General features: G+C 38.4%; 1 protein-coding gene and 1 long non-coding RNA gene across 10 annotated transcripts in view; one reads left to right on the forward strand and one right to left on the reverse strand.

Annotated features, from left to right (window-relative positions):
- Window positions 1–26,612, forward strand: part of tjp2a (tight junction protein 2a (zona occludens 2)) — a 92,669-nt gene that overhangs the window by 23,920 nt on the left and 42,137 nt on the right. For 5 of the 9 annotated variants that reach the window (XM_057818257.1, XM_057818251.1, XM_057818253.1 and 2 more), the window contains exons 2-3: window positions 8,543–8,672; window positions 20,273–20,326. In XM_057818257.1, coding sequence (XP_057674240.1) covers window positions 8,667–8,672; window positions 20,273–20,326 — 60 coding nt within the window. In that variant the 5' untranslated portion in view covers window positions 8,543–8,666. Of the gene's footprint in view, window positions 1–8,542; window positions 8,673–15,116; window positions 15,401–17,979; window positions 19,535–20,272; window positions 20,327–26,612 lie in introns of those variants that run through there. The other 4 variants (XM_057818256.1, XM_057818259.1, XM_057818255.1 and 1 more) reach the window with 4 other exon arrangements.
- LOC130905151 (uncharacterized) lies at window positions 130–1,197 on the reverse strand. Its single transcript, XR_009061054.1, has 2 exons — window positions 927–1,197; window positions 130–484 (listed from the first exon to the last, which is right to left on the reverse strand). It is a non-coding gene; the product is annotated as an uncharacterized LOC130905151 (long non-coding RNA).

The raw sequence follows: 26,612 nt of genomic DNA on the forward strand, positions 1-26,612 counted from the left end.
ATACAAGGCTCACGATAACGATTATATCACGATACAGCGATTATCGATATATTGGTCAGAAATTGGATACATGACATTCTACGATACAACTGTTGAAACGATTAAAAAAAAAAAAAAAATTTGAAAAAATACTGTTTAAGTCATTTATTAAACAGTGACACCTTTTCTGTGCAACATTGCTGTAAAATATAAATCTACTGCAAATTGTGCCCCTGCTTATATAGAGGAAACAAACCACGACCACTGATATCACTTTGAGAGATCATGATGACGGGCACCCTTAATTTCTTTAAAGTTTTAAATCTTTAAAAAAAATAAATAAATAAAAAGTGCCGTAGGTGTCAGCAGTTGAGCTTGGAGTGGGGCAATGATAAAACTGGTGGGTCTTTTCTTTGTATATGACCTTTGTTGCTTGGTTTGAGCACTTCCGCCATCTGCTTCAGCATTTAAGATGTCAGACTTGCTCAGTCACAGTCTTCCTCACCTTAAAAACAACAAAATAAAACAAAAAATATTAGCTACTTCATAGTGCTTGAGTTGAAATCCTGATTTTTTTTGTGTTGGAAGTATTGAATTAAAAAAAATATGAATTGAATGTATAGAAATTAAAAATTCAATAAATACCTATTTTTAATATGTAGGCTACATTAATTATCATGCACATCACTTTATATATCTTGGAACCTATTCAAACCATTTTTATAGCTTATTGTATCAAAATGACAGTAATAACAGTTTGTGTAGTAAACTAGATGGAAAGTGGTTCTGAAATAATATCAAATAAATCGGTAAATTCATGTGGGCTTGTTCGATATTCATTTTCATCCAGTTTAGGGTCCTGGTTTATTTTATATCATTCAACATCAAATGTCATCAAAATAATACATGTAAATTAAAAAGTCAATTACATTGCAAAACTTTCTTACCTCAAGTGATGAAAGCGAAGCTCACAAACTCCGGTGTCCACTACGTCACCAGCTCCCAGTGAAACTTATTTTTCTTAGACAATTCTTGCATACAGCAAAGTCCTTGTTCACCTTACTTCCTTTCTTGTTGGTGTAAAATCTAAAATGTGTCCCCATGTGTGATTTGCAGCAATATTTTTCTCGTTTTTTCCTCCACCGTTCTCACGGAGCTTTTTTATTTTTTCAACCCACTTGGAGCTACCTCTCCTTCTCTAGACAACTTGTGCGCACTTTACCCTCAACGCCACTTCTGAGCGCCCCCTAGTGGACCGCCAAGGAATTGCTCAACAAACATTGAGCAGTTTACAGCATCCATACTCCATTGTATGGCCAATATGTTAAATAAAAGTATCGATACTTGGCGGGAGCATATCGATAACCCATCGGGTTGCAAAATATCGCGATATATCGCTGTATCGAGATATTGTCACACTCTTAGTCAACGCGGTCTTCGGGACCCAATAAGGAACGGACCGAGAATAAATATCATGTTCAACTCATGCCGCTAGATAAAAAAAAAAAAAACAATCATACCTGACTGCGGCTGACAGCCAACGCAAAAACAACGCCTAGTTGCTACAAACATACGTCCACATAATGCTATGGTAGATAATAGATATCATATGTGTATAGAACTAGATGGTAAATGACAGACGACAATGGCTTTAGAACATTTATTAGAGAACTACATGCGAAATGACAGACTTGCCGGCGTTAATAAACAGCCGCCATCTTAAAGCAGTAGACTTCTCTGGAAGGCTGTGTCAATAATCGATTTATAATCGAATTGGAGCCTCTGAATCGTAAACGTATCGTTAGGTGCCCAAAGGTTCCCACCTCTAGTAAATACGGGCTGCATCTGAGCCGAAATAACCCAGTTTTAAATAGATTTTTTTCTTATTAGCCGGTCAGATAAAAAAAAGGTCGATACCAGTAAATGTAAAATTTCCAAATATCCACACCGATGATCGGCCCAGAAGTGAAAATACATCTATTTCATTATGGGGGCAAAAAAAACACGCTATGTCTTCTGATCTACTGGTAACAGTGTTGTTAATAACGGCGTTAGAATATAACGGCGTTATTTTCAATCTGTAGTGAGTAATCTAATTAATTACTTTTCTCATCTTGACAACGCCGTTACTGAGGCGGGAAAGGCGTGCGTTATTATGCACTGCCGCAAATGCTGCAAGAAAAGTCTGGAAAAAGACGGACTCACGGAGACGAGAGAGCAGAGCAGGAGTGGGGAGGAGGCAAGGGAGTGTGATGCCATTGCAAACGTGATGCTACTATGCTCGGTGGCTCCAATAATACCTGACTGTAGCCGATAGCCTACAAACTACACCCACATGATGCTTCGGTAGATATCACATATATACAGAACTAGATGCAAATGACAGACACGGCTGCATTAGCAACAAGTATAATAAAGAACTAGATGCGTAGTAAATAGCCGCCATCTTAAAGCAGTAGACCTCTCAGGAAGGCTATGTCGTAGAGAACCTTCCTCGCGAACCTAAGTAACTTAAATGCTAAAATGCTCCTAAAATGGCAAAATCTTGACTTAAATCTATTTTTAAATGATGAAATAGTTTTAAAGCTTACTCATGTCAAAAGTAGACAAAAGGGAACTAATGCAATAACGGGAGCAATTTTAACAACTTTAACGGTTGATTCTCAACATTAAATGACTTCCACACATAGCAAAGGTTACTATCTAGTTATCGCAATATCCGCAATACCCCTGTTTCCAGTTAAATTTAGGGTAAAGAATTGGGCTAGGGCCAGTTGTCCCTTAAACTTCTCATTGTGTGACCTGTTTTTGTTTTTTGTTTTTTTTTTTTTGAGGAAAAAAAACATGAACATTATCACCAGTTACTTTGCCAAGTAACTAATTACTCTTACATTCAGGTAACTGAGTTACTAACGCAATTACTTTTTGGGAGAAGTAATTAACTGTAATTAATTACTTTTTTAAAGTAAGACTAACAGCACTGACTGGTAATTACTTAGAATGAAGGCTAAACCTTTATTTGGCTAAAAGATTTAAACTTATTAGAGTTAATGTTAACATAAACCTGCACAGAGAAAAAAATCTTAAATTAATTGCTGTATTCAGAGTAGTCATGTACAAGTACAAACTATAAAATTGCTCCAGCAAAAAGAAAAACAGTGGATGGTAAACAGATTTAAGGTAGATTCTGATTGGTCATGACTGGTCTTACAAAACCTGGCAAAGTAATAAACTGTTGGCACCAGAATCAAGGTCTCGTGTTAACTTTTGCAAAAGTTAATTTTCGGAATATTCAGAAGTAACAGGAGATGTTGAATCTTCCTCATACTTTGACAAGTCAGTTCTGTGTGTGAAAAGCAGCACGTTCTGTCTTGCATTTGCCTCTACTTGCCTTCAAAGCGATGTCAGTGTAGTAGAGATTATTTTGGTTATTGCAGTGCATGACAAATCAGGTCGGCAAGGATTCTGCTCCGTTGGGAGCACACAGGTTTGGACCTGTTTTCATTGGACATGATTGGTAGGGAGGTACTGCTAATAAAAATACGCCAAACAGGTTCATCTTTACCTTTGTTGTCATTGTGGACCGTAGATTATGAAATTTCTGAAGTTCAACTATTTTCCTCACATAATTGTTTACAAAGAGGTAAACCTCGCCCCATCTTTGCTTGTGAATGACTGAGACATTCAAAGAAGCTCCATTTTTACCCAGGAGATAGGATCTTTATTAGTCATTGACACCAGCTTTTACAGATGACAACGAAATTGCGTTCGATGAGTGAGCATCGGGCCGCTGCAGACGTTCTGCGCTGCCTTCTCTCTCTTCTTCAGGAATTACAGAGCAGTTACAGAAGTTTAAGTACACACATACAGTATATCATACAACATAGCAGGGATATGACACGATGCACAGGTCACGTGCAGGAATTTTTTGTACGAAAAAAAGGAAAACTACCAGTCATGGCTGGAGGAAGGGGGTGGGGGGGGGGTCAGTGTTAGTAAGAAAAGGCGGTAGCGTACTGGAGGGGGGGGAGGGTGTGTGTGAGTGTGTGTGTATGCCCAAGTGTGTAAGAATTTGTACATGTCTGTAGACAAAATAAGAGTCGAAAGGCCCTGCGACCGGCCTTGGGAAGAGAATCAAGGACAAGAGATAGGGCCAACTGTGCGGCTCTCTCCAGGAGAAGGGAGGGGTGGGATAAGGGTGTTCGGGAAAGGGAAAGGAAATTTATAATTGAATTAAGCCGAATAAGTAATTTAATAAATCCAAATACAGTTGGTTTTCAGTCGAAATCATGCTCCTCAGGGCGCAGGTGAGACCTCGGGTCCCTTAACTCATTGCCAAGAGTCGCTGTCTGCCTCGACAGTTCCGCAACCTGGCGCCAGGTTGCATCCATTTTTCTCCATCCTTCCGCAGACTGAATCGTGAGTCCACAGAGCCAGTTCTCAATCTGAGCCTTGACGTGGTTCTCCAATGCCTTCAATTGCACCGTTTGATCCGTGGTCAATTTGTTGATTTCCTTGAAAGCTGCCGTCTTGGAAACTTTCCGGTAGTGCAGGGCGCCAAATAACCTTGATATCTTCCACGGATAGGACAGTGGGACAGGCTGGCTTCCACTGATCCCATGAATCTCTCACGTAGCCAGCGGCAAAGGTCCCATCTGGGCAAGACTGCTCTCCTGGTGCACCATGTCTTGTTGAAAAAATCTTGTCAATTGCACTGAGAGACCAACTAGTCACATCCATTTTCGTATGAGAGACCAGCAACAGTTTATCCACAGAGGAAAAAATACAATAATAAGAAGACAGACTAGACTGACGAAGATGACGAAGATAGCAGCAGCGTGAGCACGGAGGAAACACGTCCTTCCCCGTCGAAGGCAGGAAGAAGGAAAAACCCAATCATGGCACACACTAATTCCAAATTTTCTTGCTCACCTGTGGGATGTTCCAAACAAGTGTTTGATGAGCATTCCTCAACTTTCTTTTTCTTGCCACTTGTCTTAATTGTAGAGATGTGACCGAAAATTCGGCGCCGAAGACAATCGGCCGAAAATAGCTAAAATTGCATTTTCGGTTAAAAGTTTACCACCTAGTAGTATAAAGTAGGGGTGTGACAAAATATCGAAATGGTGATACATCGTGATACTTTGTATCCCCAAAGGTTATCCATATGCTTCTGTCAAGAATCAAGATATCGTTTTAAAAAGGTATCAATGTCTAATAAGGAACCAACAAGTTGCTACCAAAATCTTCCACCATAATAGTGTCTCCACTAACTCTAAGGCTGCATTGACTGTGCTCGATGCCCAATCCATTTAGACTAGAAACGTTCGTTCATTCAAAACCAGAGCATTCACAGTCATTCTGTCCAATTTTCAGGGCATTTACAGGTCATTTCCTGTTGAGTTTGAGTCAATGCCTATTTATTTGAGTGATTCCCAGGTCACCTTCTGTCATGTAACTCAAAATAAACAGGAAGTGACCCCTAAAATACACCATATTCAACATGAAGTAACTGAAAATCAACACGTAAATGACCTTAAATGGCCCAAAATTACCTCATTGCCTGGTATTGGCTGCCACTGACGGCCATAGACGTTCAATCCGTTTGAAGTGGGAGGGATGGGAGTGAATAAACGAATTTTCATTCGCTGCCACCCTCCCAGTTCAAATGGATTGGACGTCTACTAGTGATAAACTCATTCCAATTCACAGCAGAAGCTTGTTTTTCTGTTTATTAGTCATTTGTAGAATATCATAGAATGATTTCCTGACCAATGTATCGATAATTGTTGTATCGGCATATCGTCAGATCATCGTTATCGATAGCTTTGTATCGCAAATCGTATCGTGAGGTACCAAGAGGTTCCCACTCCTAGTGTAAAGAACCATAGTCCTCTTGTGATGACGTAATCAAAAAACGGCGAGAAGCAACACTACTGGCTTACAGCCAACATGTCCGCGGCTGGAAAAGTATTTTGAGGTGTTAAAGAAATATATGAATCATTAAATGAAAGAATATGAAATAATTTTTCTTCATTACTGCTACACGCTTGTTCAGAAGTTGCTTTCCATTGATGTCCCGCGTCACATCATGTACAGCAGTGATCCCCAACCACTGGGCTCGGCCCGTTTGCCTGGCTCTCTATCGATTCCACTTGTTGCGCAAGAAAACACCAAGTCTTATTTTTTAGGTTTGGAGAGATTGTATAAACTTTTTTTTAAGAGCTTTTGAAGTTTCGGCGAGAACACAGTAGTTTTTTGTTGTTTTTCTGAACTACAGTTCCACACAAACGTAAATTGAGATCTTATTTAGCTTAGCAAATGGAGGTGTGATACCAATTTTTCGAGTGTCCCAAACTTCATAGAAAGCGCATTATCTAGGTTTCATCAGCCGTGACGTGTTCTTGTGTGTGTCACCACCCACTGAACAGAATGCTGTGATGACTCCAGCGTTCACTGCTGCCAGGAACGCACCCTCCAATGGGGTTTCAGAATCGGCACCTTTCAAAGTAAATTTCTCAAGCCTCTGGGGTTGTAGAACGAATGCCAAGGCGAAGGGCATTAATTGGAAAATAATGAAATAAAATAATAATTAAAAAAAAAAAGTTAAATAAAAAATGAATGATATGCATGTGTATTTTTCGGCCTTTCGGTTTTCGGCCAAGGTTTCCAAAATTCGGTTTTAGGTTTCGGTCAAGAATTTTGCTTTCAGTACATCCCTATTCAGTTGTTTGGGAAATTGTTGCAGCCATAAAATTCTAAGTCAATGCTAAAAACAATTTAGTTTCAGTTTCAAAATTAAAAATCTTGTTTTTGTAGTGTATTCAATTAAATATAGGTTGAGCAGTATTAGCAAATCATTGTACTGTATTTTGTTTTCGTTTATGTTCAGCCAAGGCAGAGCAAATGTATTTGTAGAGCTCAATTTAAGACAGGATTATTCAAGGTGCAGTTAAAAACAAAAGTTTAACAACGTACCAACTTAAATATATGTTATATTTGCAATAACCTTGTCTTGTATTGAGAAAGCACAGGTGTTTTGTTTTAGTCATTTTATTTTCTAATGCAATGTTGAAACATTCAGCTTTGGTGTGAAGACATACCTGTTTGACATGTTTACCTAACATATATTTGCTCAGGTGTCATTTTACTGTTTAAAGCTGACTAGTATGCCACTTTTTGAATGGGTATCTTTAAATCCATCTGTATTAATATGTCATAGCATCTACTTGTCCTCCAAAGATAATTTAAAGGATTTTAAATTTATTTACTTTCAGAACTATTTACTCAAGGCCTAGAAGACTGTAGTCTCTAACCACGTTAATACAGTTCTGAATGTGGTTATACACCACAGTAGTCCACAACTTCATTCGTCTTTCAAATTTGAAAGAATCTTATTAACCTATAAGCACCAAGAATTGTGTATGTTGTATTACTTAAGTCAATTTCCTATAACATACCGTGCCCCTGAAAAAGATGTTTAGTTACGCTTTAACCAGTTAACGGATTTAACGCCAGACATGCCTTTTGATGTGTGTCTGTTAAGTGTATATTGCATTGTAATTTGACATAGTTTGTAAATGTAAGACAGATCCACTTCGTATTTGTCACCTGTTCATTTCATTTCTTAGATGTTGAATCCATACTGTGTAGGGATGTCCCGTTCACATATTTTTGCATCCGAGTCACTTGATTTAGAGGATCTGCCGATACCGAGAAGTTCCAAACATGTTACAGTTCTGTACTTTTTACAGTACTTCCTCCTTCGCTGTTTCTGGGAGTGTTGCAGATTATAAAATGTATATATTTTTGTATCTTTTGTCAAAGCCGTTGTATGTCTGGATTATGTTGTTACTTATTAGCCCCTAAAAAGTTAAAATATATATACTGTATATAAATTAGGCCTAAACTCTATTGGAAAAACATTGGGATATATATTGCCAAGACTCCACACTTACTTTTTTCTTCAGGTGCACCAATATGAAATGTAGGCGCACAGAACTGTGAGGGGGGTGTGCTAACCACTGTTCTACCATGCCGCCTTTATAATGTGAATTATTTTTAACCAAGAATAAAGTAGAAAAAAATTCTTGTCTTTATTAAATGATTAATTAAGTGAGTCCTCTCAAATTCACTGACGCTCACGCTGCCGAGAACAGCCTCTCACTTGAATGAGCTGCCACAGACTGGTGTGTAACAAACTAAACGATGATTGACACATTTGTGCCTTTGATCGTAGAGCTACTGAGCCTTCTCTCGCCAGATCAAAGCTACAAACCTGTCAATCATCGTTAACTTAAACACCAGCTGGTGACCAAAACAAAAGTTTAGCCGCACTGCTGAGCTAGCAGGAGGGAAGCGAAAGGCTGTATGTGCATGAAGCAGAAAAACAAATATCTTTTTCAAATTGAAAAATACTAATTTTCACCTGATTCCGATCCTCTGAGGGCACGATTGGCTCGATTTCCGATCACGTGATTGGATCGGGACATCCCTAATACAGTGTGTGTGTAAGATAATTTCACTTGTAAACCATGTGATTTTTTTTTTCCTTCACTCACAGGGACCAGCCCGGATCTGACCAGACTACTGCTGCTCTTTTTAAGTCCAATCGAAAGTTCTGCTGGTCCCGAGAAGCCCATTACTTGTATCTTCGTCGCCTCTCTTCGCGCAGCTATTCGGCTATTATGATGGTATGTTGATTTTAAATAATGCAAAATGTCCTCTAGGAACTGGTACTGACCTTGTATAATATAATATGTGAAAATAAATTGTTTCAATGTTTACTAGGGGTAAACCATATCCATTTTTTGAAACCGATATCAATAACTTCCTGCTCCTTAAGGCCGATACCGATATGATAACCAATAATATATATACGATTTTTAAATGTATATTCACCTGAGTTTTTGAACTCCTGTAGGTCAAAAATACTAGTGGTGGATTCAGCATAGATTTGCCTTCGACTTAACCAGAATTTCCATGATGACATGACCATTAATATAATTAACAATAAAAGCCAAAAACAGTTTTGACTTCAAATATAGTGCCCATATTACTTATTTCAAATAAATATAATATGAGTCAATCACAATCAATCAGTCAATATCATTGACGATGTGTTCCCCTGAACAATAAGCACAGCACTAAAACAAAAATAAACCCCACAGGTATTGTGCATTGTCAGCAGATAAAACATTTGGTGCAACAGGAGAGGATACTTTTGTCTTCTTGGTCCATGAAACAATTTAACCCAGCATGTATAGGACAGCAAGCCTATCAATAACCAAAAGGCATCTCAATAACTTGTAAACATAACATTGTAAAATGCAAACATTTGCTAATTGCCATGGTAAGGTTAATCACTCAGTGATGGAAAAATAAGGCCTCTAGAACAGTAACAAAACTATGCATACTGGCAAAACAGGCGTGGAAACAAACGCACACATCCCAATCCACCGACACCGTGCCAAAATTAATATTAATAGGCCCGATAATCTAATGTTTACAAAATGACTGTCATAAACCATCATTTTCTTGGTCAACTCTTCACTGATTATTTTCGCTATTAGTCAACAAATCCGCTCATTTACAGTATACATTAAGGATGTCCCGATTCCATATTTTTGCGTTCGAGTCACCTGATTTTAAGAATCTGACAATACAGTGTCCCGATCCAATACCGTAAAAAAATGTTCCAAACATGTTACTGTTCCACCGTGCTGCCATCATAATGTGAATTATTCTTAAATATGAATAACTTAGAAAAAAGCTTGTCTTTATTAAATGCTTCATTGAGTCCACTCAAATCCACTCACGTTTTGATGATCACGCTGCTAAGAACAGCCTCTGGCTTACACAATGAGTTGTCACAATGTAAGTTTAAAGATGATTGACACATTTGTTTGATAGTAGAGCTACCGAGGCTCCCAAGGCCAGATCAAAGCTGCAAATCTGTTATCGTTAACTTATAGTACCAAACGCAAGCTGGACAGAAAAAAAGCTCAATCTTGGTCTCATCTGACCAAAGCACACGGTCCCAGTTGAAGCCTGGGACCATGTGTATTTTTGTGTGAGACCAAGATTGAGCTTTTTGGCAACAAACACTCTAAGTGGGTCTGGCGTGCCACGAAAGATGCGCATGCTGAAAAGCACCTCATACCCACTGTGAAGTATGGGGGTGGGTCAGTGATGCTGTGGGGCTGTTTCGCTTCCAAAGGCCCTGGGAACCTTGTTAGGGTGCATGGCATCATGAATGCTTGGAAATCCCAGGACATTTTAAATCAAAATCTTTTGCCCTCTGCCCAAAAGCTGAAGATGGGTCGTCACTGGGTCTTTCAGCAAGACAATGACCCTAAACATATGCCCAAATCTACACAGAAATGGTTCACCAGACTAGAGCTGAAACGAATACTCGAGCAACTCGAGTAACTCGAGTTAAAAAACTGATCCGAGTAATTTTATTCACCTCGAGGAATCGTTTAAATTTTGCCAGCTCTAAGCATCACGTTTTGCCGGAGTACTTTTAATGCGGGACAACGTGCTGACGTCACGTGCATAGAGGAAGAACCAATTAAAAAAAAATACCGTACCTTACTGCAGCTGACAGCCGCTACAAGCTACGCCGACGTTGCTACAAAATACGCCCGCATGATGCTACAGTTGTAGCAGGTAGCTAAGTTCTGATGCGTCTCAAAGATATCATATGTATGTAGAACTAGATGCGAAATGACAGACAGGGCGGCGTTAGTAAACAGCCGCCATCTTAAAGCAGTAGACTACATAGCGCTAATAAATAAGATTAACGTTACTGTCACTAGCTCACGTGACGTTAGCCCTTTGGAGGGCTAGTTTTCTATTAATTATGACCACTGTCGATGCGTCGCTAACGTGTCGTACATACAGGCTTTATTTAATCTGTGAAAACATAGCGCTGTAGAGTGATGAGGGTGTAAAATAAAAAATAATGCTAACTGTCAATTTTAGCTCAATTTTAGCTCAGTAGTCATTGCTGGATAAAACACAAAGCAGCACTGGTCCCTAATATGCTCCAATACAGCAGGTATCATATGTACATTTATTTTGAACACTGCAAAAACTCAAAATTCTATCAGGACTTGCAGTTTACACTAACTTAAAACTTAACTAGAACTTAAAAATAGCTTGACACAAAAGGAAATTCTATTGAAACACATGGGAAAAACATCTAACTTTTAAGTGATGTGTGTTATCAAGCGTAATGACATTTTTAGGTAAGAAATATACATATATTTTTTAATAAGATCTAGAAGTTTTTTTAAGTAAAAGCAGTGAATTAGTCTTTTCATTCTAGTCACCTCTGAGATCCAATTGTTGGCTGTTTTCGACAATGTACATCGAAAATAGACATTGACTGAAATTGGTTCAATATTAGATGAAATGTCTTTTCTCATGTATATTAATAATTGCTCTTTACCTAAAAAAATGTTTTATCCGATTACTCGATTAATCGATAGAATTTTCAGTCGATTTCTCGATTACTAAAATATTCGATAGCTGCAGCCCTACACCAGACACAAAATCAAGCTCCTCCCATGGCCATCTCAGTCCCCAGACCTTGTTTTGTTAACAAAAGGGGGTTGTACAAAGTATTAATACCAGGGGTGCTAATAATTGTGACACACTTTATTTGATGTCAAATATTTTTTTCTTTATGTGGGATTTTTTTCCCCCACTGAATGAATGCACTTGTATTGAAGGTTGGATTTTTCTTTTTTTCCATTATGGTCCCATATTATTTGAATTAAAAAAAAATTATTAGAAGCTAAAAAACACATCTTTTTCAGGGGTGCCAATAATTATGGAGGGCACTGTATGCTTGATTGGCTGATCACTTGACCCCCAGCGCCAAACACGCACACTCACACAGCCCCAGCAGATTCACGTTGACAAAAATGCCGCCTCCTCCACTCACTTCGAAGAGGAGGGATGTTAGTTTTTTTTTTTTTCGGCCAGCAGCAGCCATTGTAATTGATGTAAAAAGACGTCACTGTTGTGGAGGTGGGAAACACACCACTAATTTACGACTGAAAGTCCGCCCAGCATCAGAGTTAGCATATAACATTAAACTGTGTGAACTTGCTAACAGTAGGAAAACCGAAGTCAAGCTAGCCGTCCCTCGTTTGGATCATTGTTTGCATTATCTGCATCCTGGTAATGCGACGTGGTGGCTTCCGAGTCCACGTCCCTTTATTAAAAAAATAAATAAAATAAATGAGGACCTATCTGGGTCCGCTTCAGGGAGACACTGACGTGAATATGAACTTACATAAAAAAAAAATCCCAAAAAATCTGTGAAACGAAATCACACATCAGAATTTCATGACGGTACTTTAGTTCGAGTCTTGGAGTAGTCTAGTATTGTATGCCTCAGATGTAGATCGGTCCTTAGATATCTGATTTTTTTTTTTTTTTTTTGCATTATTTTTTTTTTCCAAAATCCCTTTTATATTACAATACTTTAGTGTGAGTCAAGGACCAGGGGTACGTCAGTGTCCCCCTGAAGTGGATAGCTCCCTGTTTTTTTTTTTTTAAAGGGACGATAAAGGATTATTTATTTAGACAAACAATGTTGAGTGGTTTTAAGACAAGGGTTTATTTTTTTGCATTCCACGATAGTTAAGAGACTATAAAAAAGTTTGTATTTGTTGTGTAGGTTAATATATGTTATGTTCAAATATACTGTAGCAATTTAAATTTACTAATAAAATCCAAACATTTATTCTGGAAGTTTTCAGAATGTTCCTTTAGTTGTTTTTGAAAACAAAGGTTTGAATCAAACGGTGTATTACCTTAACCCTGGGGTCCCCCGGACCGGTGTGATTTGGGTCTCTTTTTTTTTTTTTTTTTTTTTGACAAATTTTGCAACCCATCAAAAACTGCAACTATGGGGTTCTGCGCATGCGGGTAACATTAAGAATGGCCACGAATGCTGCGATTCCAAAGTAAACACAACAAACTTTCTTTAAAGAAAGGAATATTAACTTACGTTTGATCGTGGATGGATAAAAGTTCTCCTCAGACCCATCCTGCCATGTTAGATGCACACCGCTAGCTCACTGTTAACGCCTTCGCCGTGTCGTTTAGCATTAATTAAGAAGCCCGCTTCACAAAGATGCAATATTGGAAATTGTAGCAAGGTTTTCAGTGTTCGCGTAGCGCTGTCAGGATATTGCGGAATGACTTTAATTGTCTCAAATGTACGTTTAAGGTCGCCGTCAATTGCGATCTCTACAAGCTGATCCTCCTGTTGCACAGACATGCTCGAATCACTCGGTTTATTCACAAACGGGTCACAAATCCACTCCTTCGCAGTTCGTGGGTCTTCGAGGTTATAGGCTCATCTTCTGGCTCATCAGGTGCCCTTTTTCGCCGTAAAAAATCTCTCCAAAGACGTCTGTTTTCCAGTCATTTTTGCTAGTGTGGGGGAACAAATGTGCTGCGCCCGAGGCTTAGTCATACGTTATTATGAATGACAAGCGCACATAGATATATTATATATTCAAAACAGCTGCTTGCAGTCCATTCAATGGACTTCTATGACGACGTTCTCATCTATACTGTAGTATTATATCTAGAGTAGACAGGGATATTGATGTGTTAAGCAGGGGCACAGGCCAAAGTTAATTCAGCCAGAATGCGGTCGTTAATAAAATATTATTTATGTGCGGCCCGGCAGCAAATGCGCAACGGACCGGTACCGGTCCGCAGCCCGGTGGATGGGGTACCCTGCCTTAACCAATACACATGAAAGTGAATGTATGTCAATACATATTGATTTTGCATTGATCATTTAGCCTATCAATTAATTAGGTTCATATTTGTGACAAATGTAGCCCTGACCCCTTTTCAATAATCTGTTCGGTCTTATCCCGCCCCCAGCGAAAAGTGTACATGCAAGTTATACTATTATATCGTCCCTACCAATGTTAAGATCAAACATACACACTTGATATGTAGTACCACTCACTGTTTTGGCTTGAGATATTGTCTGCCTGCATGCCCTCATCCTTGCATTTATCTATTAATTAATTTATTTTTCTGTGTTCCAAAAATAAACAAAGCCACCTCTTTCTGGCACAATGTTTGAAATAGAATTTTGGGTGACTCACTACTACCCATACTTCTCTTCTCTCCCTTCATTTGAAAAACAAACTCTTGTGACAAACTCCTGCATTCAGGATGATAATTAACCAGACATGCCTCTGCCTGAACAGTTCGTTGTTTTAACTGTCCTACTAATTGTTGAAGCTCGAGAAACTTATCAGCAATAGACTGGACTAACTAATGTGTTTATGAGGTGAATTGTTTAACAATGTTGCTAGAATTTGTTATAGTATTGGGAGGAAATGATTTATTATGTTTTAGATATAGTTGTTTTGTGTGCTTGACTGTGTGCTGAAGATAATACTGAAACAAAAACACATACAATGTTACATTAATAGGTTATTGTGGGAGTGCTGCACACAGTAATCTATTTTTCTCCAGACCAATGCCTAATTGTAAATATCTTTGCATTTTTCACATAGTTCCCAGCCCAGTCCACACATACCATTGCATGCTTTTTTCAGTAGCTTCTTGTTATTTTTTTAGTCTGTGATCTGCACATAGACGACCTAGCCTTTTCCTCATCCAAGCATTGTTGTAGTGATGTGGAATTTGGGTTATTTTTAGTCGAGTTAAACGTTCTTGTGGGAGAAGTGAAAAAATACATCACAACTGTAGTGGCTTTTTCTAATCGTGATTGAGGATTTTTTTAATGGTTACTAAAAATAAGAGTACACAAGCTAATGGCCTGCTCATGGGTGCGCCTTGTATGTGTTATTTGCTGCACTTAATGCTTGTTTGTACTGCTTGTCTAGAGGGCTCACAGCAGGTTGCCTTTAAATCAATGTGAATTTTGGACTGATCCATCATTGCGGAGTGTACTAGTAAGAATCTTATGCACTTGTTAAAATGTTTTCGTTTTAATTTCCGTAACTCACGATAATCGCCTTAATTTTTAGTGGATTTTTTTATTACGGCAGTGATGTAAAACATTGTATCTAGTTTGTTGTCACCACGGTCCATTTCGGTTTGCTTTCAATGACACCCCTCTCACTTAAAGCCATTTGGTATCTTCTGTCCCGAGCCAAGCGTACTCGGCCCTACTTTTTGCGTGACTGTTAACTTTTTTTCTTTCTCCTCGTGATTTTTTCCCCCACATAATGTAATTTGGGAGGGGCGTTTTCTGTTTTCGAGATTGAAATCCTGTCTTTTTAAAGCGTGAAGACTTGTGAGGAACCTGCCGGTTTGCAAATCTTGAGCCATTGCTAAGTGCGTGATGCCTGTGAACGGAGGGGGGCTGCTCTCCCTGGGCAGATATGCTACTCAGTATTTCACTGTAAGTACTAAATCTAAATGTGGTGTTCATTTAACAATAGGTTATTTTAGAGATCTGTTACACACCAATGTTTACATATATGCCTAAGTAATATTTTAACGTTGTGATACAGAATGTAATCGGTAATCGCAAAGTCATACTGGGCGTTGTTGCACCTGCTTTCTACTAGTGTATAGTTAATTAGCTATTTGAGTTTTGGACTGATCGTTTATAATGATACGTGTATTTTTCTAGCGCCAATAACTTGCTGCTATTGTTCCAAAATTTAGGTTGCTTGTAATCGATGATTATCTCATAATCGTGTAGCGTGCTTATTCAAGTGATGAGCGCTAAATATATTGATCAGTTTGAATAACTTGTCCGTATAATTTATGGGTCAAGGCAAACTCACGTTTACATTACATTGCCTATTTTTAAATGATTAGTTCTTCTTGCGTGCCATGAACTAATGTCACGAAGAGCATCATTACTTGCACTGCTCATTCTCGCCAGCAATGGGCAGTCTTGGACAATATATTAATCTGCACGTTTTCTGCGTGCTGAATTAATCTTGGGATAGGAAAATCTATTTATAATCGGCCGTTGTGTTGACTAGTTGAAGCAATATCGACAGTGCTTGCTTGGATTTAAAGATGTTGAGGATTCTGTTCGAATATAATCAGGATACTAGGGGAAACGGTCATTCCTGTACTGAATGCTGGACATCAGAACTGACATTTTAATTACTTGATGATTTGTTTTCCCTCTTAAAATGGTTCTGGTGATAATTTCTTTAATGCATTACAATTGTTACAAAAATCACAGAAACCTTGAAATCTTGACTTTGGAGTAACTGATAAGAACTAAAGTGCTTTATGATACACGTCACCTCTCATGAATTCTCACGCTCCCACTGTTTTACTTTGCTGTAATTCTGATGGAATAGACTAAATACTGAAGGTAATTACATTCTGAAACGTTTATCTCTTATACAGATGTTTGTTGTCATGCTGTTTCATATCATGGTCTACTAACGTATCTCATTATTTCTGTAACTTTACTGTATTTACCCAACCACAGATTTGGAGATATTTGAATGGTATGCCTTCCACACTGTTGTCTTTTTTACATTTGTGCAGCATAAACACCTCTCAAATTTTGCTGTTTTTCAAAGGGTCACACTGTATTTGGACTCTGCCCTCCACTTACCCCTCTATTGTGGGAATTGTTATATAATGTGCTCAACTCACGGAAACGACTGTTAATCCTCGTCACTACCCAATTATAACAGGCTACCAGATCGCGACGGATTGCTACTGCGCATGTGCGAACCGACACCATTCTCTCTCCAGAAATGACGATAGATATACATTAGAGTGACCAAACATCCTCTTTTGCCCGGACATGTTCACTTTTTACGCCCTGTCCCGGGCGTCTGGCGGGGTTTTATAAATTCCTGATAATGTCCGCTTTTTGACTATTTGCACTAGGGGTGTGCCGTCTTAGGCACCCCACAATTCGATTCGATTACGATTCAGGGTGCTATGATTCGATTATTGAACGATGATCACGGTATTGACAATTATCACGATTATCGATGCATCATACATTACTAATTAATAAAGTAGCCAAACAAATTTATGTCCATTATTTATTTAAAATATCCAAATGATTCGACAGGAACGATGGAAACATGGCAACACACTCAAGACATTTTTCAATTGACATGACTTGAAACTACTGCTGGACATCTGAAAGATAAGGAGCAACAAACTCTCTTCCCTTCTCGCTCTAAAAAATAACTTGCGCACAGAAGCGCGACAGCCGGGTCCCTGCCTGTCTCATACACAAATTTCTTTTCCAGTCTTTGGAAAAGGAGAAAATCTCTCGCTCAGTAACCGGCAGCATCCATCATAACGTTGTGCGTGCGTTGCCTGGCACCGCCAGACTATTCTCCCTGTATTTTTCAAACACTGTGAGAAATAGTCTGGGACCCAGCCCATTAACGGCCTCTCGAACAAGTACAAAATCAACCGTTCAATCAGATTCGTTTATTTGCGTGCTCGTCTCATCAGACCATAGGACATGGTTCCAGTAATCCATGTGCTTTGTTGACATGTCTTCAGCAAACTGTTTGCGGGTTTTCTTGTGTACTGTCTTCAGAAGAGGCATCCTCCTGGGGTGACAGCCATGCACACCAATTTGATGTAGAAGGCAGCGTATGGTCTGAGCACTAACAGGCTGACCCCCACCTCTTCAATCTCTGCAGCAATGCTGACAGCACTCCTGTCACGAGTCACATGACATTTTGGAGGGAAAATGACAAACAGTACTCAATTTGGACATTTAAGGATGTACGTAGTTTCTGAGGCAGTAGTTCTTAAGCTTGCTAATGCTACCGAACCCCACCAGTCTCATATGCCTTTTCACCGAACCCTACATTAATGTTTAAAAAAAAATGTTTTTTTCAAATTCAAGACATATACAGTGGGGAGAACAAGTATTTGATACACTGCCAATAGGTTTTCCCATTGGCAGTGTATCAAATACTTGTTCTCCCCACTGTAGTTTTTCTACTGGTGCACAAAATAAACCGTGTATAACAAAACCAACATAGTGCATGAAGTCACAACAAATTACATACCTGCTTTGCGATCAGGTACGCAATTTCATATGATGTTGTGAGGATCGGTTTGTTAATGGGTACAAATCAAAGAGCAGGCAGAGTGGCCTTATCTTAGAATTTGGCTTTGTTCACCTTGAATTCAGCAAACATTGAGTTCATATATTCCTCATCTCCATGCAGCTTTTCGAAGTGTTCCTTTAGTTTTGCTAGTGCGAGGCTAGAGTTGCTCAACTTAGCATTGCAAATCATGCAGCTAGGATGCTGACTCCAATCCCGTTCTATGATACATAAGAATCCATATTGTATATATTCGTCCGACCGCTTTGTTTTTGCTCGACGTAGTTAGTATGGATTAAAATATGTAGAAAGTAAATATACGACATACTCTGATGACTTTCAGACGTATCACTCCTGAGTGCACTAAATTCTTCGCAACACTGATTGGCCAAGCATTGTCACGTGATCATCTGCAGCCAGTGATGGCCAAGCAGGGCATGCCATCGCGTATAGACGTGATGAGTTGGTGTGTCTTGACCTCAGCGGCAGAGGCTCCACCGAACCCCTGAAACCGACTCACCAAACCCCTAGGATTCAATCGAACCCAGGTTAAGAACCACTGTTCTAAGGGGTGTACTCACTTTTGTTGCCAGGGGTTTAGATATTAATGGCTATATTTTGAGGAGAAAATAAATTAACTCTATTATATAAGCTGCACACAGACTACTTTTCATTGTGTCATTTTGTCAGTGTTGTCCCATTAAAAGATATAAATATCTGCAGTAATGCGAGGGGTGTACTCACTTTTGTGATACGTTGTAACATGACATGAAATGTCAATATCATCTATATGATTTACACTTTTGTGATACTTTGTAACGTGACATGAAATGTCAATATCATCTATATGATTTAAATGGTCAGAACAGTTTCCCTCAAGCTGTTTGTTCCCTTTTTAGCCAGACGATCAAAGTAGGTCATCATGGAGGTCTATTGCCAAGTCCTGTGATGTCGGCGAACATTTTTCCCCCTCTGAAATAATTACCAAATCGCTAGCTTCCAATACCAATTGTTCTCTATCAAGTGTTTGTTTGCTTGTGCTGGTATGTGAATTTTGGCCATTTCGTAGCATAAAGTCAAACCCACGAATTGTTGGCTTGTTGTTGGGATGCTGATGCACACTCAGAAGGTTAATCACCGCCTGCCAAACAGGCGTTGGTTGGTCAATGTGTTTACACTTCCTACCAACACTGGGATTTGTGCTGAATGTAGGCCAGCAGAATCACGCTTACGTCAAATGCAGGCAGGCAGGCAGGCAAGCAGGCAGATGCAGGGAGAGAGCAGCTGGTGGTTGTGCAGCTGTGGCCAAGGAGGAGTCTGTGGCGCACATCAGTTTGCCAGAGCACCGCTGGCGGTGATCAGGGAAAGACACCGATAAGAAGAGAAGCAAAGTGCCAGAAATGAAGACCGTTCTGAGCCTGCACAGGAAATGGGCCCACGCGGTCAAAACCATACGTATTCTGCAGGGACTCGTGAGTGATTTTTTTTTTTTCTACTTACATGGCCAACTTTTACGATATCAGTTTCGGCTCAATTGCAGAGCTTTGGTTACAGGCATAATTGGAATCCTACATTGTGAAGTACAACCCAAATGTGGTGAAAAAATGAGTGAGATAATAGAAAAGGTGTCACTTAAAATAATCCAATCAATGATGCATATATTTTCAAATACAACTTACAGTTTGCAAAACTCAAACTCTGTAGCTTTGGGCTCTTGTTGAATTTTTCACAAACTGAACATAATTATCTGGGTTTTTGATGGCCAGGAATTAAAATTATAAATGGAAATTAGATTATAGGACGTGTGAGACAACATATTTACAGAAAACATACATACATACATACAACAACATAATTATAGAAAAGTAATTTAACACTAAAAAAATCTGTTTGAATACTAGAACAATTGATAAAATGAATGTCTTCATATTTGGTTTTATTCTTATTTAGATCCCCTTTGGGCAATTGCATCAGACATTGCCATGGACTAAAAAAAGAACAAAAACAAAACACTAGATATATCATGAATAATTTTCAGTAATTTTGCAATTTGGAAGTCAGCCCTGATGCAGCTCTGCTGTCATTGTTTTAAGAGCTTGTGGTTGTATAACAACGGCACACACACACTAATGAAGTGCCTTTGTCATTTCATTATTAAACAGTACTGTGAAAGGAAATTACTGATGGTAATCGTGGCTTTCTCTTTCTAGAACCCCGTCATGGAGGAGACGGTCTGGGAACAGTACACAGTGACCCTGCAGAGGGTGAGTCCATCAGCACTTCGTCTCTTTTTATGTACAATTAAACACAGATTGTTGCTGCCTATTGGGATTTTCATAAAGCGTACAATTTTAAACTAATGTGCTGCCGTTACCCAACAAACAAATTTGTGTATTCATCCTGCAGTTTTAGCAGTCATATTTTTGAATAGGGTAACAATTACTTATTATCCATTGATTGATGTTCAATGTGTTAAATGCTCATTACAGTCATGGTTGTGCCTCTTCCTGCTAAGGTTGGGTGAATGTTCACCACTCAATTATAGCTCACAAATAGACAAAAAACAAAAAAACATTCATGCTTTCTGGACAGTTTCAGTTGGAGTGGGCAGTTAGAGACTCATTTAAAATAAAAGACACATTTAAGGTAAACAATTACAATTTTAAATCTGTTTAGAGTATTTATTAAAAGATAATTGATGAAATTTTATCACCGCTGCTAAATCATGAAAAAAAAAGGTATGCTAAATTACACCAAATGTTTCAACATCTCTGCTATAACATAAAAGTCAACAGATTTGTATTAAGATGTAGTTAAGAAAGTTCCGTTTTCATTTTTCTCTAATGTATGGAATATTGCGTTGACTCGTGTTGCATTTTGTTTTGAAAAATAAGATGCATATTAGATTTTAAGAGGTAATGTTAATTCATGAAGAAAGGAGGGGGAGGGTGAACTGTGCTATTTAAATGACAAATTATAGACACTGAAAAAAAAAAAAAAAAAAAAAACTATTTTTAGACCAGCAGTGAACGTATGACTCATGACCATGTGTCCCTTGGGATTTTTGTGTAAGTGTTCGAAAGACTCAAAAAATGTTGTTCTTTTGTAGCCTTCCTCATGTTGAGATTTTTTTGTTTTTAATTATTAAAACATCTAAAATGTACCTCTCCATACCGGTATCGGAACATAAATATCATAAGTAATATTCATATCCTAATTTGAGGTCGACAGATATGGGATATGGGATTTTCAAATGCTGATGCCGAGATCAGCAAAATATCAATATAAAAATATAAAATCATTTCAGCCCATTGCCAGTATCCAAAACAGATTTTGTAAGTGGCTATATGAACGGCAATTTAAAAAAAAAAAATTCTTCAATAGCTTCAAATTTACAATGATGACCAGAGACTTAAAGGACTAATTCGGTTTCAGTGCTACCAAACTAACGAATGCAGCACTTCCTTCTATGACTATACACACTCAGAAATAACAGTACAATATTTTGTCAAATAAATTAAACCCACCAGAACGTCACTACGAAATGTAAACAAGTGAGAGTTTAACAGAATGCTCGCAATGCTAAAGCGAATGGTAACACGAATGCTACGGTTAATTAAAAGGGCTGCCAAAAACAAGTTTCCCACCAACCTCTGGTAATAAAGTTTATTTGGTTTTGACAATGCATCAAAGTAGAGCTGTCCCGACTAGTCGAAATATTCGATGTCATCGATGACGTAAATGGGTTGATGAGCACAACATCCAATAGACGGTTAATGAAGAGTTGAAAAAATATATGCGTGACAGTGTGCGTGGAAAGTTGAGAATGTCGGACGCTCGGTATGCAAACGGTGAGAGCGACACAAAGCCAAAAAAGCGCGCCAGAGTGGCCAAAACATTGACTTATTTCAATGAAACAAAGGAGGCTACACTATTGTGTCCTGTCCCTTCAATGCCAACCTTGCATACCAGACTGCATTTGGGCTGTGAATGAACACCTAAAAGCGCCAGCACCCAGTTGTAATTTTGGAAGACGACAGGAGACAACAAGCTGGCAGATTATAAGTCCATCTAACATATTTCATTGAAGTTGCTAAGCCTGTGGCAATATGCAACGACTCAATTTATTGCACGAAAAATAAAAATAAGGGCGGTAATTTTCACAGCTCCGTTTTATCTCCGCGTGCGTATTGATGGCATATGAGACTCCAGTTCCTTTCACAAATGTTTATTAGTCATCAACACACCATAAATGTAATGTTCAGACATACAACATAAGGAAACACATCTATATTAAACACTGTAAACGTTAGCATTGCTACATTGAGGCTAATGGGGGAAAAAGACAACCTACTTAAGCCTGCTATAAAACATTGGCAGTCTTCTCCAAAATGCAAACTTGTGCTTAAAAGGTGACACTTCAAACATGAAAAATTGCTGGTGAACAGCATTTGCAAACGAAAAAATGAAGGAAAAAATATTACCAACACCACATGCAATGACGAAAGGGCTTTTTTTGCGGAGTGTAAAGCTTACGGTTAGAGGTTTAGAGAACTTACTTCCTGTGAACTATCAAAATAAAAGCACGGGAATGTTTGTCATGTAAATAAGGATTTGTGGAGTTACCCCACATACTTCAGAATTCAGATTCTACACTAAGCATAGCTTTAAAATGACACCCTTTATGAAAAATCTGACTGGCAATGAATAATTATTGTAATTATTATAATACAATGATATAGTAGTACACTATAATATTAATGCTAGATTTTTTTTTTTTTTTTTTTTTTTTTTAAGAATTGTTTTGAATCATGTTGGTAAGGTGAAGCCAGTGTTCTGAATCTGTTTACATTCCATTCTTTTGCACTAGTGCTATCAGCATTTGGTCTCATTGTTTATTGTGATTTATTATGTGTTATTATTAGAGGAGTGCGAAATTTCCGATTCTTGGATTATTCACGATTTGGCCATGGAAGATTCGAGAAAGACTGCCAAACATCCAAATTCCGATTATTGAATTATACCAGGTAAAGCAGAACTAAAACACAGCGCGGTCTTTGGGACGCAACAAGGAACGGACCGAGAGCAAATATCATGTTCAACTCATGCCGCTAGATAAAAAACAAAAATACCCGACTGACAAACAACGCCCAGTTTCTAGTTGCTACAAACATACGGCCACATACGGCTACAGTAGATATCACATATATGCAGAATTAGATGCTCAATGACAGACGACGGCGGTGTTAGAACATATAAAGAGAACTAGATGCGAAATGACAGACTTGCCGTTAAGTAGTTGCCGCGTTGTTAACAGCCGCCATCTTAAAGCAGTAGACATCTCTAGAAGGCTCTGTTGTAGCGAACCTAATTAAGTTTTTTTTTTTATCTGAAATACTCCTAAACTGGCAAAATCTTGACTTGAATTTATCTTTAAATGATGAAATAGTTTTAAAACTTTGACATGTCGAAAGTAGACAGAAGGGAAATTACAGGACCAAAAACAGGACCAATTTTATCAACTTTAACGGTTGATTCACATCATAAAATTAATTGAATGTAGTTGTAGTTGTCCCCGGTTGTTTGACATCAATAATCGATTTATAATCGAAGCGGAGCGTCTGAATCGTAATCGAATCGTTAGGTACCCAAAGATTCCCACCTCGAGTTGTTTTTATTATTATTATGTGTTATGTGTTATTATGTGTTTATTTGTACTTTAATGAAGAATTTAAGTGTTTCAAATAATAAAGAATTTAAGTTTTCCAAAATGTTTTTGTGAATTGATAATTGTCATCAAACATTTCATTAGTAAATTAGCACAAAAAAATATATATATATATCTATATATACAGTGGGGAGAACAAGTATTTGATACACAGTCAATGGGAAAACCCATTAGCAGTGTATCAAATACTTGTTCTCCCCACTGTATATGTATATGTAATCGTATTAGTCGACTAATCGTAAAAATAGTCGGCTGACTTATCGGGAGAAAATTAGTCGTTTGGGACAGCTCTACATCTAAGTAACAATATACAGTATATGATGCATACAATTCTATTGTATGGTAGACATCTTGATATCGCGTTACGATGTGTGCAGTGTCATTTTTGGCTGCCCTTTTAATTTTTGTCGTTTGGACGAAAATACTTCTTCGTCTGAGTCATACTTTTGTCATTTCAAAATGTGTTCGTCCTCGTCCAGTTTTAGGCGACGAAATCACATACAAATTTCGTCTGGTTTTAGTCAACGGTTACTCAAATGTTTTCGTCTGTAAAATTCAAGTCTTGGTCCAAAAATTAATATAGGTTTCTAACAATTTCGAACGAACATAGACAAATAAGCATATATTGTAGAGTCTACAAGGACAATGCCAACTTTGTGACGATAATACACACACAGCAGGAGTAGCAGTACGTTATTTTCAATTAAACCCACCTAGAAGCCACAAACTATTAAAAAAAAAAAATTTTTCCAAGTGTTTAAGATAGGGTGACCACTTCCATAAGGTCAAAATGTTGTGATGACTTGTGGTGTATTTTTCATCAACAATAAAGTTTTGCACGGTTTATAAATCATATTTGTGTAACTAAATTGTTAAAAAAAAAAAAAAAATACAAATTAAAGCTTTTTTTTGACAATTTAATTAGTTTACAGTACCATGTTTTCAATTTGCAACGTGCCCAAGAACAAATCTTATTTTAAATCGGTATTAACAAGGAACATTTGTAACATCAAACAAAATTGTTAAGAACAAGAATTTTTTGTGTAAAAAGCTGCAGGCCCCGCAGGCCCTACTAGATCAAATAGATTGGATGTCTATTAGTGACAAATTCATAATATGAGCATTGAACTGCTCAAAAGAAGTGAACCCTTTATTAGAGGAACAAGTTTTCATCTGCAGTTAATTTGTTAGCCAGAGGCGATGAGGGTTCTCGAAAAAATGTTTTCAATGTCGACGCACCTGGTGCTCGCCTCATTCTTTTATGTTTCGTGCTCTCCGCTTGACTTTCCACAGCTGCTTTACCCCTGCCGCTCACGTCCATGTCAGACCGTCAAAGCGTGCAGAAACCGTGGAACGAGTCTCGACCGTTTTTGGCGATGAAATCGTGGTCTTTCGTCCATTCAGTGTTAAAAGATATCCGCCTATTTGGCATGTGTGTTAGCACTGTTGTAAAATCTCGGTGAGGAAATGATGTCATCAGATTGCCACACGTGAAGCTTGGTTCACATTTTATCGAACCGAAAATAACAGACATTTTTAACTGAAGCCACTCTTGGCCAATCACAGACCAGTTGTGACAACCGTGGGGCTGAGTTGCGTCACTTAACTCATTCACTCCAAGCCATTTTCACCAGAGCAAGACCCTTCGCTCCCGGCGGTTTTTCTGGATTTTGACTGATTTTGCAAGGCCCACAGAAAATTCTGTTCTATTGCTTTATAAACACGGAACCCACCAAAAGAAAGATTAGACTCTTCTTTCAGCAGAAAAAAAAGTAAGTTCATATCTTTTTCCATTCTTTAGAAATCAATTAGAAAAATTAATTAGAAATAATTAGAAAATTGCTTAGTTTGAGCAATTTCCCAATTTCTGATGAAAAAAAACAGAGAAAATTAGCTTTTTGTAAAGTTATACATTTCAAACATAACTTTGATTTTAACAAAGCTATTTTTTGCATTAGTTACATCCCAAACATCTGAATGTTTTCCTTCTAAAAAAATACCATGAACAACCAGACAAATAGAGCTTTTGATAGCAAAGTAACAATTTATTTACATATGACTACTGAGAGATGACGCTTTGTCGCCGAGATGACGGCGTTGTCGCCACGTCAGCCGTGTAAACTTTTCCCTCATCTTTGTCTGTCTCACAAAGATGGATCATTTTTGCGTCTCTGCGGGGTCTGCTCGGCGAGCCGCTGCACTGGGGGTCTCACTCGTTTTGCTTGTTCGTCCAGCGCCTGGCCTCCCAGGCGTCCTCTTGGTTGTTTTGTTCGGTCGGAGCGCCACCTGGCATCATGGCGCCAGCGCTCTGACCGTGCTGCCCGACCGTTCATTGCTGTTGATTGAATCGGGTTGCGGGTCTTATAAAATGCGCTACTGCCCTCCAGTGGCCAATTTTATAGCTTTAAAATGGGTTTGGAGCCTTGTTTTTTGTTTCTCAGATAGATCACAAGCTATAGATGCTTCTTGTAAAAAAAAAAAAAAAAAACGCAAAAGACGTAAAAATATGTTTTTGGGACAATGAAGTATTTAAAAAATATAACGTATTTATGCGTTTCTGGGAGCAAATGAGTTCAACTGAACCGTGGCCCATTTTGTTTAATAGCTCGACAAATAGCGTCCGGCTACTGTGTTGTGCCGGACACCAGACACATCACTGAAACTGCTGAGTGTCAGTCCTAAAACCGGGCAGGTGGTCACCAATGTTTAAGAGGATGCTCACCACGGTAAAGTTTATGTTTATGCTAATGCTAACGCGAATGCTATGCTGGAGCGACGAGTTACATTTAGTGTGTGATGATCACTCAACACAGACCTTTAAA

The sequence above is a fragment of the Corythoichthys intestinalis genome, chromosome 17 (assembly GCF_030265065.1).
Source record: "Corythoichthys intestinalis isolate RoL2023-P3 chromosome 17, ASM3026506v1, whole genome shotgun sequence".
In the NCBI taxonomy this organism is placed as follows: Eukaryota; Metazoa; Chordata; class Actinopteri; order Syngnathiformes; family Syngnathidae; genus Corythoichthys; species Corythoichthys intestinalis.